Genomic DNA, 18,050 nt, shown 5'->3' with positions numbered 1-18,050 from the left:
TTTGCACTACAATATAATTCCTTGGTGTCTTGTTTCCTACATTCATCTATGGTATATCCTGTGCACCTTTCCTGATGGACCTTGCTGAAAGTTAAGTTGCAGGGAATAAACTTTATTCAAAGTTTCTCATAATGGTTTGCTAATTAAAAGCAACTCTTGAGGTAATACAACATTTTCAAATTCTGTTATAGCTCAAGAAAATAAATGTACTGTTTTTTTTTTTTTTTGTTCTTTTTTTAAAAGGACCAGTTAAAAATTTGGGTTTCTGTTCAAAACAAATCATTTTATATATGGCAAAATGATGCATTCCAATATGCAGTTAAATTGAACGACAGCATAAATTTATTTGGTTTATTTTAGTGCATTAAATTAGTATTTCACCTAACTAAATTAAGCACTAGCGCTCTGTCAATTTCCATTGGCAGATGTAAAGCAGATCATTGATCTGACAGTGATATGGGCATGCGCAATACCTGTATGGGACTTGCCCAAATCATTGTAGAGGATTTATATTCCACCCTTCGGCTGTGTTAAAGTCAAGTTAATAGATGGTCTGGAAAGAAGTCAAAATTTTTATTAGAAAAAGAATTTTTTTCTACTTTAAGATATATATATATATATATATACATATATACATACACACACTGGATTAATGCATTTTGTTGGGGTATTAAAAGTTTTTTTCTGTTAAACATTAACGTTTTACAAGAGTCGTGATTGGAAAGCAACTATCATGTTGCGGCTTAAGCTTTTAAAAACACAAATTACTAACCGTTTCAATGAACATTATACTCTTAATATTTTGAACTACCCATTTTAAAAATGCTTTGTTATTAATTTAACCTTGTAAAGATGCGTTTTATGACCGGGACGAAAAATTTACAACAACGTCAGAAAATGCCACAAGGATGCATATTCTGACGTTAAACCTGCATACATCCTGATGAAAATGTGTTGCACTTGGATCATAACCTGACACTCCTTAGGGGGAAGTCACAATATTATGAATTGCTATACGCGTCAGGCGGCTTCCTAGATACACAACTGTTGAAAAGCTTGTCTTTCAAACAAGGTGTCTGACTTCCAGGGAAGCACAAACAGTTTGATGAAGAAGAAATCAGCCAGGCTTTGTGAGTATCTACGACTGGTTTTAATTACTGTAGACATTTGGAACGAAAAGGTTCCCATTCGTAGATTATTATTAAGACGTTTATGCGACAGCCACAGGTAAAAGCAGGTGGGCAACGTTCGCACTCAGTCAGGTTGATAATCCTTGCTACTTCATTGCTTTATACTACAGTATTTTTAAACCGAGTGATGCATTTGTACTACATCTCGCGTATAACATGATCAGCATTGTGTTTGAATGTTTAGCAATTTTAACTGTAAACATGCTGTTAGTTTAATTTTTACGTATATATTATATATATATATAGATATATATATATATATAGATATATATATATATATATATATATATATGTGCGTGTAACTGTAGCTGCCGGAAAGCAAACAACTGTTGGCTCCAGAGGTGTACAGCAACCGACGCGTTTGTGTCTCAGTCAAGCTAAGGTAAGGGTTAATACAAAAATGAATGAATAGGCCAGTCAGTGAAGCTGTTTCAGTGCAGAGTTGTATGTCTTAATATTTTTTATACTGTTTGATATTCGCATGTGTTGATATTTAATACATTACTACTCTCTTTTTTTACTTGGTTTGAATGCAGAGATTATTCCTACGGTCTCACTAAACAGGCATGCGGACTCAGCATAGTCTTTCCTCCACGGGTTGTGAAGACGCTTTTAGAAAACCATTAGCTTTCGCCTACAGATTGTACAGCATTTCTCTTTTTGGGTTGACGTATCTGCTCTGTCTTTAGGACTCTTATATATTCTATATATATATAATATATATATATATATGATATATATATATATATTATATATATATAATATATATGTGTGTGTCCGCTCTTGAATTTATCTCCACAGTATGCGAGATTTAATAATTTCTGACAGCTCCAAGGAGAGATTTAAATAATTTACTGACAGGAACAAGGAAGAGGCGAGGTTCTAAAATGTGACACGTGGATTTATAGTACACAAAAAAAAAAAAAAAAAAAAAAAAAAAAAAAATCATATAGGCAGCTAGATACCGGTATTAAATTGACTTTCTTCCCTATCACGGTCGGGTACTGTGATCTCTTCGGAAAAGATTAAAGCACTTTATGATCAAGGAAGTAGTCAGATACGGAACCGACCAGCCTGTTACCTTGTGTTTACGCGTATACTCTGTGTACATTTCAGGTTGCATTAGTTACTGATAAAACCGCGACAGAAGAGAAGAGAAGAAAACCGGAAAAGCGTTTTGTACAGTTTTTGAGCTCGAGTTCTCAACCAATTTAGATGGCCGCTGAGATGGCAGCTTCACTGAAGCTGGAACCTTTGTCTTCCTTCTCTGTCCACTGGGATACCAGGTCCACTCATTGACTTGATATATATATATATATTATATATATATATATATTATATATATATATATATATATATATATATATATATTTGGGAAAAATGAGCTCGAGATTTTTGTTGAGGTAGAAATACCCTTTAAGCTGTCCGACAACACAATCATGTTCAGTTCTGTACAGAAAATGTTTATTTGGTAACATTTTTCTTTTTTTTTTTTTTTTTTTACTGTATTAGAAACATCAAGAAGGAACATCACGTTATAAGTGTTGATAATTTTTATTGAAGCTGCAGTGTCCCACGATAGTATTCTGTAAAATGGTTACTTTTTAATATATAACTAATGCAACCTCTGTATGTGTGTGTGTGTATCTATCTGTTATATGTAACCTTTAAGAAAAGTAAGCAGTGCGTTTACCAACAGTATATCAGGTCATCTCAATTGTAGCTTTCCACAACAGCATTTGGGTGTTTCTGCAGAAGTTAATGATTGTTTGGTTTGATTTTAAGTGTCACCTTTTTAAATATGTTGTAAATAGTCTGTCACCAACCTGTAAATACACTGAGGAAGTGTACAAGCCCTTTTAAAAAACACTGGATCTTGTTACCTGTTGCTATCATTAAACTGACTGGTGTAATGCACCCCAGCCTGTATATCTTGATGGTGGTATTTCAACACTTTGTAGATGCATACATTCCAGAGGAAACAAAAAAAAATAAACAAAAAAAAAATTATCAGTTGAATATTTCAGTACTGTTTCTTCAGTCTCTCTTTATTTGGGTCAATTTGGGTATACAGTCATTGTTCACGATAGAGTAATGTTGATTATGGGGGAAGCCCGACACAAACAAATGTTTAAAGCCCTGTATCGATGACTTGCTGTTAAATAGAAATTCAACTTTTTTTTTTATTGCTGTTACCATTTCTGCTTGTTTTCAAAGTCTTCATTTAATGAGCTGTAAGAAAGAGACAAAGCGCGGACGAATAGCCACTATTTACCTCTCCACAGCTTTGTGCAGTTTCTGTACTTGGAATAAAGATTGTCTGTGGGGAAAACTAACCCTTTTCACTGCCCCTTTGCCACGTATTGCCCAGGTATCGCCCCCATACAAACATGTTGTACAGCATAGGGATTACAAAGGAGCAGTGAAAAAGTAAGCAAAGGCACATCCTGTGCTAGTTTATAATCATATTGGTAATACTGCCATTTAATATCAAGTTTTAACCTGTATGTTTAAAGTTAAGTTCTATGAGAGTACTCTGTACAGGAGGGACACATTCCACGTTTGTTGGGCCATAACGCAGTGCTCTAGTTACACCAGTTCAGTTAAACACAGTCAACGTGGCTGCTCACACTGAAATAATCAGACCCATTACTTTAGTTTAGGGTTGCACCTTTGCATACCAGAAAACTGCAAAGTACAAAATACTTTCCTTTTGTCTTTCAAAATTAGTAGACCCCACCTTAATTCTCTTTATTAAGCCAACCTGTTTTTTTTTTTTGTTGTTTTTTTTTAATTGTAGTCAGTGTTCCCTGTATCAGTGTGCTATTCAACTTCTCATTTTGAATACTTATCTTCACTTTGTTTCAGATGGTTCCCAGATTGTTATTGGAAGTGAAACATTGATAAGAGGCTGTTGTAAAGGATACTGAAAGCAATTAAGGAAGAACATGAAATTGTAAATCTTTAGATCATGTGCTAGTGTAATCACATCTGTGTTTCCGATTCTGGAGAGGGAACAAAATCACCATCCCCTTAAGTGAGGGGGTATGTTTCACAGCAGCTGTAGTAACTTGCATCTGATTACAAAAGTGTGTTGCAGTTTAAATCATATATGGAAAATGCTATTTAAGAGAAATTAATAGTTGTGCATGTTTTTTTTGTTTGTTTTTTTTACCTTGCACAGGACAAACAGTATCCTTATACTTGCTTTTCTGTAGCTGTATCGATAAGAGTTCACAAAGGTTTGCACAATAAAAGTTGTGAAAGCTGCCAAAACAGCACACCAAAAAACACAGCACACTAAATGCATAGCAAAGTATAAGCAATCAATCAATCTTTATTTTATATAGCGCCTTTCATAGTGGACCACCATCACAAAGCACTTTACAAGATACAGTAACAACAAGAAAATCCATAATACTTTAAATACAGAGAAATGCATAATACATGATATACAGTGGAAAGTGCATAATACATGAAATAGTACATTAAATACAGTGGAAAGAGCAGAATACATGATAGTAACATAATACATAAAATAGTAGCAGCAACACAGCAGCTAATAGCAGATATCAGGCTTAAAGAGCATGGAAAGCAAGAGAAAACAGGTGGGTCTTGAGAGTTGATTTAAAGCGAGCGACGGTGGGAGCATCACGCACCAAAGTTGGGAGAGCAAGCAATGGAACGACTTTTTAAAATGACAAATGAACCCCCCCAGAAAAAGGATACAGTAAACTTTTAATAGGCTCTGAAACAAACCTGACTGCGAGTGTTGAGTGAACCGTGTTTCCTGACCTATTGCCTTTGCCCTCTCTTTCTTCAGGTCAGAAACCCAGCTGTGGACTGTGGTGCTGCTTCTGGGGACATGCCTGCTTTACTGTGCCAGGGTGGCCGCACCCATCTGTGCTGTTTCCATGGCCAATGAATTCCAGTGGGACAAGAAGGAGTCTGGCATCGTGCTGGGCAGCTTCTTCTGGGGCTACTGCTTCACGCAGGTCCTCGGAGGATATGTCAGCGACAGGTAGGGCTGTTCCAGTCCTTGTGTTTTACCTTCATATTTACCGTTTGTGACGATGACCCTGTGAATTGGATATGACCTATCAAACCGAAAGCACAGCCACGGACAACCTCTGCTTATTAGAAGTTATTGCTGTACGATTAGTTCACTTAGGCATCCTCTACAAACTTCTCTAAGAGCAGGGGCCCCCTTCGGGCAGCGGATAAAAAAATCTTTGTAATGATATTTCTCACAGTCGCGCTCCATCACAAGACCGATAATTAGGAATGTGATTTTGTCACGGCGGTCAGGAACCAGTTAATTTTGATATCTGTTTCCACTAATCATGAAATTAGAAAAGGAGCAGTTCACGTCTTTTGAATTGGTTTCAGTGCAAAGTTAATGCAGTTAGCAAATGTCAAGTAAGGGTGAACTCTTACACAGAACTATAAAAAAAGTGGTGAAATTTAAGTTCTAAGCAACTAGCAGAACAATATCCCAAACAATTTCATGAAAGTGGAGTGAGCAGCTTTAATGAGAAACAAACTTCAAATTAACCAAAGCCTTTTGTGAAGAAAATCTACAATAATGCAAAGCCTAAAAGGGAGGGCGGTTTACTCTTCTGCAGAAGCATGAACCCTGATTTGAGGCTCTTGCAGTCGTTCCCTTGAGGTGCTTAACCTGTCAACAGTGTAATTTGTAGAACGATCCTTCTAAATTTTTAATGTACATCATGTAATACCTAAACCACAGCCGTATTTAAATAAATAAATGAAAAGGATGTTGTAAAATTGTCAATTTAGAATCAGAACATTTACTTAAAAAACGTGTTTAGATTTTTTTTTTTTTTACATCTGTATACTGTATGCATGTTAAAATTAATAGCTAAGCACATTCGTGTTACCTTTGTTTTTTAAAAGGTACTGTTTTAAAAAAAAAAAAAGTTTAAGTACATGTTTACTTTGCACAGTATATTACATGAATAAATTATATTTAAGTTCAAATCTTTGTAGCCGTGACCATTCTGTGAAATTGTCTATTTTTTTGCCGTGACTGTGCCATGATTCTTACATATTTTTACTGTGACAAAGTCACACCCCTGTCTATAATTATCCTGGACAAAGTGCTGCAATGTTTTCTCACCTTAATCTAGTTCTCATTTCTCTGAATCACTGACAGCATACCGGTTTGGTTTGTTCATCACAATGGAACGCATTCACAATACCACGAATGTCAAGCACGAGAAATGTCAGTAAACAGCAACAAGTTCCCCTTTGTGCTTTACTAGGACTCAGCCCTGTGTGTTTTTCATTGTGTAGGGTTGGCGGAGAGAAAGTCATTGTGATGGCCGCAGTCGGGTGGGGGTCTTTGCTGGCCTTAACCCCCATGATTGCTCACTTCAGCTCTGTGCCCCTAGTGTCTGTGACGCTCTCCAGGTTCCTCATGGGGCTGCTGCAGGGTGAGTATCAACACGGAATGTTGGATCATTCGCTGATGAAGTTTGTATCATTTGCAAGATCAGTCCATTGCTTTTGACGAGGCAGGAATGCAAGTGACAGAGTGCACTGCGTAGTTGCCCAGGGTGGAAACACATTGCTTGTTGAATTGAATGTGGGGACTTATCAGTTGCAGAGTTTACAAAATCAATTATTTGCAAGTAAAATACTCTCCTGCTTTACAACTTGCACTGAATATGTTTTCATATGTTGACCTTTTTAACTTTAAAAATCTTTTATATAATAAGGTAAATTACTTATAGGTTGTATAGCTGCAGGCACAAGGAAGACATAAAACTAAATGTATTATAGTGTAGCTATGGATATATCAGGAATAAAAGATTGGGGCATAATACTGGGTTTGGGGGGGGGGGGGTACGACAGCATTTGGCAGTAGTAAGCCCTTGTGGCCCAGGCATGTGATTTGAAATGAACTGCAGTCTGTGCAGCTTCATTCCCCCTCCCACTGCCCCACTTCTCATAGTGCGATGGACTAAAGGTTGTTTCTGTTGCTGTTTACCTATGGAGTAGTTCTGCTGACTGACAGTACTCTTTCACAAGAGGTATAGTCTCTAAAAGATCATGTACCCTCTCTAAGCTTTTGGAATCATCCGGTGGGGGCCATCATAGCGATTACTGCATACTGTATGTTTCTGGAGTTCATGTTGTTAGATACTGCTGTACACAGGTGTTGCTGTAGTGTTGACTTCATTTTAGTTCATTTTTATATGTTTTGAACTGTTGACTGCAAATGGCTCTGTTTTCTTTTTTTTTGAGGTGTTCATTTCCCCTCCCTGGCCAGTCTTTTCTCTCAGAAGGTGCCACAACATGAGAGAGCCTTCATATCGAGCACAGTGGGAACTGGCTCCCAGATTGGGTAAGAGCCTTAATCCAGGGCAATGCTTACTCTCGCATGCCAGTTTCATGCTGTCTGTGTGACTCGGACTATAATTAGGAACGGCCCACACCTTGTCTAATGAGCTCATGAATCCCAACGATTTGTTTAGCATGGCATGAAGGAAATCCTGACCTGAAAGCTAAGTCATTGTAACAAAATGTTTTCTGGATTTGCCAGCAATTATATGAGCTGCACATGCTGTGAAAATACCCCGTTTTGTTTAGTGACGACACCTTGAGGTAATTTACAAGACAGAAGCGCTATTTATAACCAATACAAATAGGTTGATTCTTGTGCACAACGTAGTCTCCACTGGTTACACCTTAACACTTAGTTTCCCCCACTTCCAGGACTCTGCTGATTGGAGGGGCTGGCTCCGTGCTAATGGACTGGTACAACTGGGAGTTTGTCTTCTACTTCTCCGGGCTGTTAGCAGTAAGCTGGGCCTACTGCATTTGGAAACATCTCCTAAAAGGTACTAATGTGTGCAAATTATGCTAAAGATAAATGTTTCAATACCCTGCTCCAAACAATGTATATTCAGCTTTATGAATCCTTGTCCTTCATTGAATGAATGCACTCACCCCTCCAAGGCGATATTACAGTGGATGGGTATTGGGATGTGATTTATTATGTGTGCTAGGAAAGAAGGGTCCAATTGTCCGTCAATACTTCAATATGGTGCGTGAACACTACATATATCAATACGGGTATAGCATTGATACCATTGATGCATTATGGAAATGAGCTGCTCAGTGAGTTTCTGTATTGCTTGCTATTGAAACTGGGACTAAGAATGCACTGCTTATTTGCCTGGGGCTGAAAACACATTGCTTGTTGAAATTAAAAGTCTGACAAGTGTTATTTAGAAGTAAAATATTTTATTTGCAACTTAATCTGAATATGTTTTCATGTTAACCTTTTATTTAAAATTTTTTTTTTTTTTTTTTACCTTGTAAGCTTGTAACTAATACAAAGTACAATACTTCCTGTTTGCATAGCTAAAGTCACAAGGAAAACATGGAACCAAAATAATGAAGGAATACAGACACCAGCACAGGCTTGGCATTGACAATGTCTCTGTATTGACAATGACAGTCTGTATCCCTTTTATAGCTTGAAGCAGTGTAGCAAAAAAAATCTCCTAGTTTAATGTAAGGAATCTTTGCGTTTGTCTAATGTAAAAGTGAGTTTGCTGGCTGTTGTTTTTCTCCAGCATTTTCAGGCAATAATGGAAGGGCTTGGTGCAGAGTGCAGCTCAGGTTTCTAACTGCCTGCATGTTTTGTAAATGCGGACAGGTCCTATCATCTCATTGGAAACTGTGGGGGTGAGCCTGGTGAAATCCAGGAGCGCCAGAATTCCCTGGAAAAGACTGTTTAGTAAACCACCAGTGTGGTGAGTACAGCGAACTGCCTGCCTGCCTGCCTGTATAATACTACTCCATTAAGACTTATTCTTTTAAATTCTAAATTTAAGGGTGAGTCATGGTAAAATGGTGATGGGTAACACCCACCTCAAGTCATTTGTTTTGTTTTCATTGCCTCATTGTTTTTCTTTCCAGGGCTGTGATTTTTGCTCATCTGTGTACCTCAAGCACGTTTTATACCCTGTTGTCGTGGTTACCGACTTTCTTCAAGGACAGTTTTCCCGATGCCAAGGTAAACGGCCTTAAACGCAATGTTTTTTTTTTGTTTTTTTTTGCCACCTTGTATCATTCCCACTGCTGTCGGTTTAATTCAGCTCTTCATTTGGGTCATGCCTGCTCGAGTAGACCAAATTCTGGGGAGGTCTTTCCTCCTATCGTGGTTGATGATACGTAAATGATCTGTTATTGAGAAAGTGGTGCAAGCTCATGCAAAAGAGCTGTGTAAACACCCCCCCCCCGCCCCCTTGTTTTTTACCCTTTACACTTTTGTCCATGTGGAGGATGCCCCAGCCCTAGACTAATAACTTTATTTTGATTTTAAAAACATTTAAAAGCTTGTTTCAAGGGCTTTCCAATGCATTGACCGCAGACATTGTGCAATATCTTTTTGAATGTGCATCCCTACATATTATCTCTTTTGGTATGGGACACATTTAACTGCATCCTGCACCTGTCACGCAGAAAAGCCTCATATGCTCAACAGAATTTGAACTGTACTGAAAAGAAAGCGTGGGGGACTAAATGATGAAACAATTGGGCATCTCCTGCTGGAAATTCAGAAGCGCTGGGCAGGCATACTGTAGATCTGCCAGCAAGCCACGGTGCTTAGAAAGGGATGATGCACACAAAATAATACCCACTACAGATCTCTGAAATCCTGATTTTCATTCATTCTGCAAAGGATCCCCCCCAGAGAAAAGGGTGATAAAGAATTGTCAGTCATATCCTATCTCAGTATTGCAATCCCCAGTACAGTATATTGTAAAAATTATAGGCTATATTCACAAACCGTTTCCCACCAAGCTAACGTTGATGTTACACAGCCTTGGTTGTTTCTTTGTAGTTCTGCAACATTAGCGGTGTGCTTTTTCACAACACAGTAAAATGGCACACTTGGCACAATTGTAGATGCTTTGTGAATACAGCCCCTTGTCTTTATTGTTTATTATGATTGAAAAGCAGAAGAGTTTAAGATGTACATAAAAGGCATATTATGATAGCAATGCAATGTCTAAAATGCTTTCCCATGATTAATGCACATTTATATCAGTTAGCAGATGTAAAAGAAAGTCCTTTTCTGCATTTCTTTGCAGGGGTGGGTGTTTAATGTGGTCCCATGGCTGGTTGCAATTCCATCTTCTATTCTAGGGGGCTACTTGTCGGATCACCTTATTAGTCTAGGTAAGGTGTTATCATTTTAAGCCATCTGTAATTTAGCTGTTCATGTAAAATCACCGCTGATTGGCAGACAGCTCTGGTGTGTAATATACAGGAAAGTTGCATACTAATGAGGCCAAATTCATGTTAATGTTTGCTAGTATCACTTTTTTACCTTCAAAATCCTAAAATATAAATTTCTGATTTTTAAATTTTTTTTTTTTTAATGTATTGCTAATGCCAAAAAAAAGTTGCAGTGTTTTGGGAGGGTCAGCGTTGCCATTTTTAACAAACTGTTCTGTATTGTTGTAGGATTTGAAACGGCTGCAGTAAGGAAACTCATGCAAGTAAGTGGTATTGCTTTGATTTTTCTTGATTCATTGCTGTTGGCATAGCTCTGTTTTTCTAACACATTGGTTCAGCAGTGTTTGATACTAAAGCAGTATTCATGGTTATCATTATCTTTTGTGTACCAAACACTGTATAAGGACTTTAGTGCCCTGAACTACTTGTACATTTTGAAAACGCACAAACGTGTTTTTAGATGCATCTAAATTAAATTTGTTCTTGTTGTTAACACTAATAACATACAGGTTCTGGGTACAGTGACTTGGATTGCTTTGCACTGTGGTTTCATTAGATTGGACCTCATGTTCTTGCTTCCCCTGCAGTTCTTTGCTATGGGAGCGTCCAGCGTGTTCACCCTGCTGTTGTGTGGCACCAGAACCTTTCCCTTGGCCATAGCTTTCGTATCGGCTACCATGGGCTTCCAGACGTTTACGCACAGGTAAGGCACAATCATTCTGGCTGCAGGTCCTCGTTTGGTGTAACACTAACTACCAACGTTTCTTCCCCTGCAACTTTAATTGACACATAGCTTTAACTCTTCTTTATTGGGTTTACTTGGTGTGGATAAAAATAAAAAAAAAAACATTATCCAAGTGTTATACAGGTGTTACCTACCAGGCAGTACAAGGTCACAGTGCAAAAAGCAATATCTTAATGCATTTAGATATTGCTTTTTGCACTGTGACCTTGTACTGCCCGGTAGGTAACACCTGTATAACACTTGGATAATGGTATCTGCTACATTAAACATAATAATGATAATGTTTCCAAGATTACTGTTTGCTTCTAGAACAGTTTTAATCGGCATCAGACTTTATTTAATTCTGTCCCATGTTATAATAAGAACATAAGAAAGTTTACAAACGAGAGGAGGCCATTCGGCCCATCTTGCTCGTTTGGTTGTTAGTAGCTTATTGATCCCAAAATCTCATCAAGCAGCTTCTTGAAGGATCCCAGGGTGTCAGCTTCAACAACATTACTGGGGAGTTGATTCCAGACCCTCACAATTCTCTGTGTAAAAAAGTGTCTCCTATTTTCTGTTCTGAATGCCCCTTTTTCTAAACTCCATTTGTGACCCCTGGTCCTTGTTTCTTTTTTCAGGCTGAAAAAGTCCCTTGGGTCGACACTGTCAATACCTTTTAGAATTTTGTGTTTGATTTGAGTGTCAATGTAATGTAGTTCACACATTTTTCTTTACCCACAGTGGAGTTTCTGTCAATGTTCAGGATTTGGCACCCTCTTGTGCTGGATCATTGTATGGTAAGACTGCTGATGTCTTGCCTTTATTTTTATCTTTCTTTATTCAGATTTATACAGGAGATAGGTTGTACAGAAGGCAAATTTAGCCTACTGTGGCTTTATCTTCTGAAGGTCACAAGCTGTGATGTCCAGTGGTTAAAGAACAGGGCTTGTAACCAGGAGGTCACTTAACCTCCTTGTGCTCTGTCTTTCGGCTGAGATGTTGTAAGTGACTCTGCAGCTGATGCATAGTTCACACACCCTAGTCTCTATAAGTCGCCTTGGATAAGGGCACTGCTAAACAAAATAATAATAATAATAATAATAATAATAATAATAATAATAATCTCCTCACATCACAAATGAGTTAAGCTCTTGACCTTCAGCTGGAATGCTAGAATTTCAGGGTGTCGGGACACAACTTTTTTTTCATCTTAAATTATTTCTAGAGTTTACTAAGTCTTCTTTATTTCTCCCCAGGTGTAATGAATACAGGGGGAGCATTATCAGGTATAAAACTGTATTTTTATATTGTATTTTAAGATTTGTTCTAAACAGCAAGATAGGCCTGCTCTACTTGTTTGATTTCTATAATAGAAAGGATAGGAGAGGATATTCCAAACCGTTTAACCTTTTTAAATTCGAATCGCAGCGATATATAATTATATTCACAAAACATGTATGCGGTCTGTCTTTCAAAACCGTAACCTTAAAATAACATTTTAAAATCGTGAAAAAGTCTTTAAAATAAAGAGGGAGTTAAGGTTATGTCAACATCTAGCTTTAGAAGCAGGCAATCCGCACATGTCTGGAATATCTGAAAGTACAACAGCCAGCTTGTTCATTTTGGTCCGGTTTGTCCACAGGAGTGTTCTTTGTGTATTTCTCTGGATATGTTATTGACACCACGGGGTCGTGGGCCTCGGTGTTTGCCATCATGTCTCTGGTCAACGTGGTCGGCCTGGTTGTCTTCCTGGTGTTCGCTGAGGCCAAGAGAGTGGACATTGACGTCAGCCAACCCAAATACGAGAGCATACAAATCTGAAGAAGGGGCACTGGGTTAACCTGTCCAAGGGACAAGGCGGGGTGTTATGTCGGCATTCACAGTCAGGGCTATTCCAAGATGATCTGTAAAGGAGAATGGATAACCAGCCACCTTTTGAGCTCTACAGCCTACAGATCAGAGTTAGCTCATGCAATGCAATATGAGCTTATGCAGGGCAGCATCCCAAGGTTCCCTGGGAGATTAGAGCCAGCTGGCTTGGCAAGATGAGTCTGCTGCTCTCATGATCCACTAGTGACAGGCACTGGCTTTGATGACATGATGTTTACAGATTCTGAGGCTTTTCCTAACAGGCGTGGCAAGCAGTGCAGGAGTAGCTCGTCTCAGCCACAGACTCGCTGATCTTGCAAAGAGCTTGTTTAAAGAACCCTCATTTTCCAGGTCATAATAGCAATAATACTACCCATACAGCTGCATGATAACTGACCTTGTCTTTTGTCGAGCGCTGACTCTGATAATTGTGGTCGAGCAGTTTGTCTGCGGTGGTAGATTTCTGGATATTAAAAGCCAAAGATATATTTTTTTACACATATATTTTGATTGTCTTGTTTCATAGACCTGATTAGCACTAATCTTGCCCTGCCTTACCTCACTTTAGGCAAAGTCTTCCAAGTTTATTGCAGATTGGGGACGAGTATCTTTCCTGCAATGTCCTCTGATTTTAATTTATTCCCCCCTTTTAAAAAAATAAAAATAAATAAATAAATAAAGTTGTAAAAAAAAAATAACCTTTTAGGGTTCAGGTTTTAGATCATTTTATTTATATCATATTATAAAAGAAAAGGTTTTGAAATGCAAACATTTTGTATTATTTATTCCAAATTGAAATCAAGCTTGCCTGGAGGGTTTACATGTTTTGTAACAATAAGTTAGATTTTTATTTTTCTCAAACACACAGAGCAAATTGCACTTTGTATAAATAATAAACCTAGGCAACAGTTCTGGTTTGGTGTTGGTCATAATCAAACGGGGTCCTGTTACTGATGCAGCAGCAAGACGATTTGCTGCACCCGGTCTAGAAATTGAAATTATTATTGTTTACACATTCTACTAAATGTTTTATTGATGTTTATGTATTTTATTTTATTTTTTTTTTTTTTTTGCTTTGTTGTCCTATTTGGATTATTTCCTGGTTTTACTGGCATTACATATTTTTGTTAAATGTACTGCTATGGCCAAAAGTTAAGAATGAACTCATTTTGCTTCATAGTCGAATGAAATCTGCTTAATAATGTTACGTTAACATATTGAATTACATACCGCTTTGTAGTTTTCCACGTAACGAAAAACTGAAAAAAAAAGTACTGTACTACCATTATGGTGGTAGACATATCCGGTAGACTTTTTGCAATTTCATTTGACAGTTTCTTTGATTGCATGATGTTATATATATCATATATATATATTATATATATATATATATATATATATATATATATAATATATAAAATTCTCAATCCTAAAATTCTAGGTGTTGTAAAACTTTTAGCCATAGCTGTAGTGTTCCTCACTGTTAATATTATTTTGGAGATACCATTTCAAAGAGGTGCTAATTTGTTACACACTTTGTTCATGAAGAATGTACAGTTGTCATACTTTATTGTGGAATATTACATGTTTTATCCACTTAAATCAGCCACGTTTCCTGTGTAAAGCCAGTAGTTTGATACAGTTTAGGAAACATTTAGAAAGTAATATATAATAAATCATAAGATATATGCAAAGGGGCATATCCTTTTTCTATCACTATCAATACTGTGGCCATTTGAATTACCTGGTGATAATAAAAAAATATCCTGTTCATTTGATTTGCAGGATTCATTTTTTGCCATGCTTTTTTATAGCTGCCCTCTCAGCAGAAGGCAAATATTGTTTACTGTCCAGTTTATTTAGATTACAGTTCGCCCAATTAGTTTAGCTGGCAGGCCCCTCTGCCACTGAATACAATAATAAAAAAAAGATTTGCCACTGTCATACAGGGCCATTCTCAATGTTACCCACAAGTCTAGGTAAATGTAAATGTCTTCAATTCAGAAAAGTGCTCACCTTTTGTTACCCTGGGTGTTGTTACACTGCTAATATATCTGATGAAATACTTAGAGAACCATGGAACCATTTTCACCATGGAGTAAAGAGTGATGTGCAAGAGTGTAGAAATGTACAAGTTCCATAAGAAAGCATTTATAAGACTCGGGTGAAAAGAAAAAAAAATCAAAAATGCTTTCTATTCATATAAAATGAAGTACTACTCTAACATCCAGGTTGTTCCACCATGCTTGTCTGTTCACAAAGTGTCTGGCTGTAACACTTGAAATGAAAGCACTAAAAGCTTGAGTTGCCTTGTAGGGAATACAAGATGCTTCTGGCTTTTTGTTCACTTTTTATTTTGCAGAAAGATGCTGCAGACATACAGATCCAGTGGGATTACCCATGAATGTTGTGGGGTTTTTTTTGTCAATTATACAGTACATGTGACTGTTCTGTTTCCATTCAAACATTTCATGAATTGCAGAGGCATTCTCATTGTAACTCAGTAGTGTCCTGTTTCCAGTGTGTATACTTGTTGTGGCAGCTGGGCTAAACTTAACAGACCTGTCGCTGCTCTTAAACACAGTTGCTGGAGGTGTCAGTTGCTATACATTCTTCGCACCATATGGGGCCACTATTGAGCCGTTAGCAGAAGGCTGTATATTGGAGAAAAAAATTGTTCAATGTAGTTTTAAATAAAAAAAAAATAAAAAATAAAAAATTGTTACTCTGTAATTTACCTAATGTTGCTGTGAAGGATTGTTTCTGAAGCAGGAGTATTACCAGATTTCCACATACCTCATGTATAGTAAACTAAAACAAATACATTTGTATGTGTTAACTGTAAATGCTTTTAATAAATAGTTGATTTCAAAAGTGCCTTCAGGTTTTTCTGCTTTTGTGAATACGTTGTAAAGCATTTCTTTTAGTTATCTGTTGACCTTCCTCTACCTGCAGCAGTTGATTCTCACAAGTCTGGTTGAAGGCACAGATAGCAATATAATTTGGTTTAGTCTATCTGGACATTTTATATGATTTGAACAACTTGTAACCTTACATGCACCATTGTTCACTGAAAAAAAAAAAAAAAAAAAAAAAAAAAACACTGCATAATCTTCTCCAGCCACATTTGCTCAACATGGTATATTGCCAAAAGAATATAGACAGAACAAAATTGCAACCGTACAATATATATCCATATTTGAACAGAAAATGGCACCTCCTAATCTACATTTTCTATATATTTTGTTTCTTCTGGTTAGTCCTTTGGGACTCGCCCCTCCTCCTCCATTGCTTCTGCAGTGGTTCTATCAGCATTTCAATGTGTCTGACCTTTCATCCTGCTTTCTTTCAATCTGTTGCTTTCACCATTTTGCATGCTTTTGTTTCCTCAGCTGATACTAGATAATAGAAAGTATTATTATTAAAGTAAACATCTAGTCATGTCATGGCAAATGCTTATTTATATTTAAACCCTTAAAAGCAGCTTTGTTCAAGGGTGATCACATTAACACTCCACTATATGAACAGATATATATATATATATATATATATATATATATATATATATATATATATATATATATAATTACAGTGCCTATAGGAAGTATTCACCCCCCTTGGATGTTTTCAGTTTGTTGTGTTACAACCTGAAATTTTGATGCATTTAAATGGGATTTTTTTTCCCTTTGATTTACACAACCTACTCAACACTTTCAATGTGTGAAAAAATGGGGGTGTGAAAAAACAAATCAATTAAAAATAAAAACCTGAAAAGTCTTCATTAGATAAGTATTCACCCCCTTTGCTATGACACTCCTAAATAAACTCAGGTGCAACCAACTGCCTTCAGAATTCACACAATAAGTTAAATGGAGTCCATATGTGTGCAATAAAAGTGGTTCACATGATTTCAGATTTAATACACCTGTCTCTGTAAGGTCCCACAGTTGGGTAGTTGGCCAGTAGCAAAGATACTACCATGAAGACAAAGGAACTTTCAAAACAACTCAAGGATAAAGTTGTGGAAAGGCACAGATCAGGGGAGGGGTATAAAAAGAGTTCAAAGGCATTGAATATCCCTTGGAGCACAGTCAAGTCGATCATTAAGAAGCGGAAGGTATACGGCACCACCCAGAATCTACTTAGAGCAGACCATTCTCTCAAACTGAGCAGCCGGGTAAGAAGGGCATTGGTCAGAAAAGCCACCAAGAGGCCAATGACAACTTTGAAAGACCTAGTGTTCCATGGCTGAGATGGTAGGAACTGTCCTCTGTGTGTGTGTGTGTGTGTGTGTGTGTGTGTTTGAGGAAGTGTGATAAGTTTTATCATAGTAAAATAATTCAAATAACACATCCATTGCAAACACCCCTGAGAGTATGAAAAATACATAATTGTAAAAACATGATGATTATTAATTGACTGCAGGGGGCGCTGTTGGGCCAAAGAGTCTCTAATAACTAGGTGCTTTTTAGATTTAACCAAAAATGCATAGATAACAATAAATAGAAGTACTTTTGTAGCACTATTGATAGCTCTTATGGAAACACATTTTAGTAACAGCAACACACTATTGCATTCATTGCTTGCGTCTGTCTAGCTTTATATATATATATATATATACACACACACACAACACATTTTTTTTTTTTTTTTTTTACAGTACCTGTATCTTATTAAATATCACACTGTTAGAATAGGAAAGTCCTTGCACTAAGGCTACAACAGTAGTAGAGGGCCATCTTTGCTCCATGTAGAATTGAACATGTCCTGTGAATAAAAGCTCCATAATGTATGTGGATGGACCATATGGCGGTGTTGCTGAGTGCTGTATGGGGAATCTGGCACCTCGGGATGTTAGTGGTCAGGAGCCAGACAGCCCTCTCCAGGGAGCTACATAGGTTGCTATAGCGACAGATGGCAATGCCCACTGCTATGGTACTGAAAGATCAAAATGACTTTTAGAATTATAAATGCTTTTAAAAATA

The 18,050-nt window shown here is 37.2% G+C and overlaps 1 protein-coding gene across 1 annotated transcript; it reads left to right on the top strand.

The window, feature by feature from the left end:
- The first annotated feature begins 2,417 nt into the window (after positions 1 to 2,417).
- Positions 2,418 to 13,784, top strand: LOC121320177 (solute carrier family 17 member 9-like). The gene is made up of 13 exons (XM_041258430.1): positions 2,418 to 2,476; positions 5,014 to 5,211; positions 6,507 to 6,646; positions 7,461 to 7,560; positions 7,932 to 8,056; positions 8,881 to 8,977; positions 9,144 to 9,240; positions 10,322 to 10,409; positions 10,698 to 10,732; positions 11,057 to 11,172; positions 11,938 to 11,993; positions 12,453 to 12,482; positions 12,839 to 13,784. The coding sequence occupies exons 1-13, from the start codon at positions 2,418 to 2,420 to the stop codon at positions 13,015 to 13,017; spliced, it is 1,320 nt and encodes a 439-aa protein (XP_041114364.1). The 3' UTR covers positions 13,018 to 13,784.
- The last annotated feature ends 4,266 nt before the right edge of the window (positions 13,785 to 18,050 follow it).

The sequence above is a fragment of the Polyodon spathula genome, chromosome 8, assembly GCF_017654505.1.
Source record: "Polyodon spathula isolate WHYD16114869_AA chromosome 8, ASM1765450v1, whole genome shotgun sequence".
Taxonomy (NCBI): Eukaryota; Metazoa; Chordata; class Actinopteri; order Acipenseriformes; family Polyodontidae; genus Polyodon; species Polyodon spathula.
Note: the sequence above shows the minus strand (reverse complement) of the source record. Positions and strands in the feature narration are given on the sequence as shown.